This window comes from Apaloderma vittatum, unplaced genomic scaffold (assembly GCF_000703405.1).
Source record: "Apaloderma vittatum isolate BGI_N311 unplaced genomic scaffold, ASM70340v1 scaffold16315, whole genome shotgun sequence".
Lineage (NCBI taxonomy): Eukaryota > Metazoa > Chordata > Aves > Trogoniformes > Trogonidae > Apaloderma > Apaloderma vittatum.
In genome coordinates, this window is record NW_009716687.1 from 6834 (window position 1) to 9173 (window position 2340).

The 2340-nt window shown below is 51.8% G+C and overlaps 1 protein-coding gene across 1 annotated transcript in view; it reads left to right on the plus strand.

Annotated features, from left to right (window-relative positions):
• E2F4 (E2F transcription factor 4, p107/p130-binding) overlaps positions 1-2340 on the plus strand; it is a gene marked incomplete at its 5' end in the record, with an annotated part of 7987 nt that overhangs the window by 5315 nt on the left and 332 nt on the right. The window contains 3 exons of the mRNA XM_009869647.1: positions 20-128; positions 792-839; positions 2228-2272. Of these exons, the coding sequence (XP_009867949.1) occupies positions 20-128; positions 792-839; positions 2228-2272 (202 nt within the window). The remainder of the gene's footprint in view (positions 1-19; positions 129-791; positions 840-2227; positions 2273-2340) is intronic.

Genomic DNA, 2340 nt, shown 5'->3' on the forward strand with positions numbered 1-2340 from the left:
CGCGGTGGCCGGCCAGCAGGCCGGGTTGGATACGCAGCCGCTCCAGTCCTCTGCCTCCCTGGACAGCAGCTCCGTCCTACCCAGCCCCTCTACCTCCTTCGAGCCCATCAAGCCCGACCCGACAGGAAGTGAGTACGCACCCCTCGTTACACGTAGGGTCGTTCCCTTTCGATCCCATCGGTAGCGTGAGGTCTGATTTTTGAGACTGCATGAAGCTGGAGAATTTCTGGCCGTCACGGAGACGCCTTTCTAACTCCCGGGGAGTTTTCCTTTGTAGGGAGAGCTCTTGTCTCTCTTTTCCTCCTCTACTCAGGAATACTTAACTGATGTTAAGATGACAATAGTCATCTTGTGGTCTTAACAATCCCGCAGTGTATGTTTTGGGAGCTCCTTGCATGGGTGAGATGAAATGAGCTTTCAAAAAGGGGTGTTTGAGCTTTATGCCAGGAAATAGCAGGCTGGCCTGAGGATGGAAAAGCACCCTCTAGGTAAGACATGCTGCTTTAAAGTTCTGAAGCCTGCCTTCGCTGCAGAAACGCTCTAGCTTAGAGGGTTATGGTTAGAAGAGGAAAACTTGTTCCGATGTAGCTCACACAGCCAAAGGAGGCTTATTTTTAAGTCTTTTATCGCTTACTATTTCAGCAGAACTATGAGACGTGGGGTGTGGGCGCAGTTTCTGACTGGCGTAGGAGCGTTGGGGGTGCCTAAGGAGCACAGTAGGGCAGCGGGTGATTATGCTGTAAACCACTTGAGGCTCCTCACGTCACCATTCGATTGGTTTGTCTTTGCAGTCCTGGAACTTCCCAAAGAGCTGTCAGAGATGTTTGACCCAACGAGAGGTATGTTCGCTCCCCGACCGCAGCTTTCATCTGTGCCCGTCTACCCACAGAAGTGGGACAGCTCCTTCCATTCGCTCCCTCCCTTTTTTTTGGATTGCTTCGGGCTCGCGGTTTTCGTAAGGTGCTTGTGGTTGCTGCTGGCTCTCCGCTTGTCATTTGGCGCTCTTGAAATTACTGCTCTCTGGGTGTGTTTTTCCGTCGTCGCGTTGCCAGCAGCCTCTGTTGAGAGTTCGCGGGCGAGGGCTTCCCTGTCCCTGTGCCAGCACTAATCCCTGCTCTGGCTTCCCCTGCTCCTTCTCCAGCTTGTCTGCACCGTGTAAAAGGAGAATCCCCAATAGTCCCGTTTCAGCTGCAGCAGCCTCTTGGGTCCCAGTGGCTGCTTTAAAGCTTTGCAGTTTAACCTGCAGGAGCCTGGAGTTCTTCCTTTGTGTTTTGTATTGGAATCACTTTTTTTCTGCCTGGTTTTCTCTCTCTCTTAAATGGATGCGTAATAACTGCTTGTTTTAAACCCGTATCCTGGAAAAAACACACACGAATTTCGACACACGCGTGCACCCTGCTCTGTTACCAGCCCTGATCTAAGAATGCAGCTTTTGCATTTAATACCTATTTATTGAAGCTGGCGTCAGTCCAGTCGGGGCGCTCGGTGTTGAAATTCTCTCATCTCATGGCACAGAGGTAGGCAGGTTCCTCTGAGGAAATAACCTGCTGTGGCCAAGTGTCTTGAAAACGGGCTCATCTGAGCTTCTTTCAAGCTTATTTCAAACCTGGGTGTATCTCATCAGCTCGGTTAGACCTGAGTTCGATATTTATCTTGGTGAAGTGAGGGAGGTATTCAGGAAGTTGTTTCCAAGCTTGGCCTCTTAAAGAAAAGAGGCTGACAGGCATGTGCTGCAGTTGGGGTCTCATCTCTTTACCCATCAAATGTCTCATTTCAGAGAATTAATTAATTTATTTTTTTTATGGTTTTATGTGGGCAGGAGAGGGAGGAGCAGAGCTAACGGCACATTAATGTTTTTATTTCCCACTCTTAGCAAAGTCGTTGGGTAGTTGAGGACTCTGAACACGTTGGGCTTTACCAGCTCTGTTTCAGGCACGCGTTGGAGACTTTCTTTTGGAGGAGTTTGGATCTCCAGCTCGTGGGCTGGTGTGGGGGCGAAGCCCAGCCCGTCACGGAGGAGCCTGGTTGAGCTAAAGCAGGCAGAAACCCCCCTTGCAGCATGTCTGCATGTAGCTTGAGCCACCTGAAACCGATTTTCCCAGGCCTGAGCATCCTTTGGCCGCTGCCCGCCGCGCGTTTAGCCAGAGGAGGGGTGACGAGGTTGAGGACGCGGGAGGAGGCCGGGAGAGCAGAGCGCCTTGCTTACCCATGCTTGTCTCTTCCCCAGAATGCATGAACTCCGAGCTGCTGGAGGAGCTGATGTCCTCTGAAGGTGAGTCGTTGAGTCTCCTCCTCCCAGCACGGCCTTTCTGCGGGGGGAGGACGCCCACGGCGTGTGAC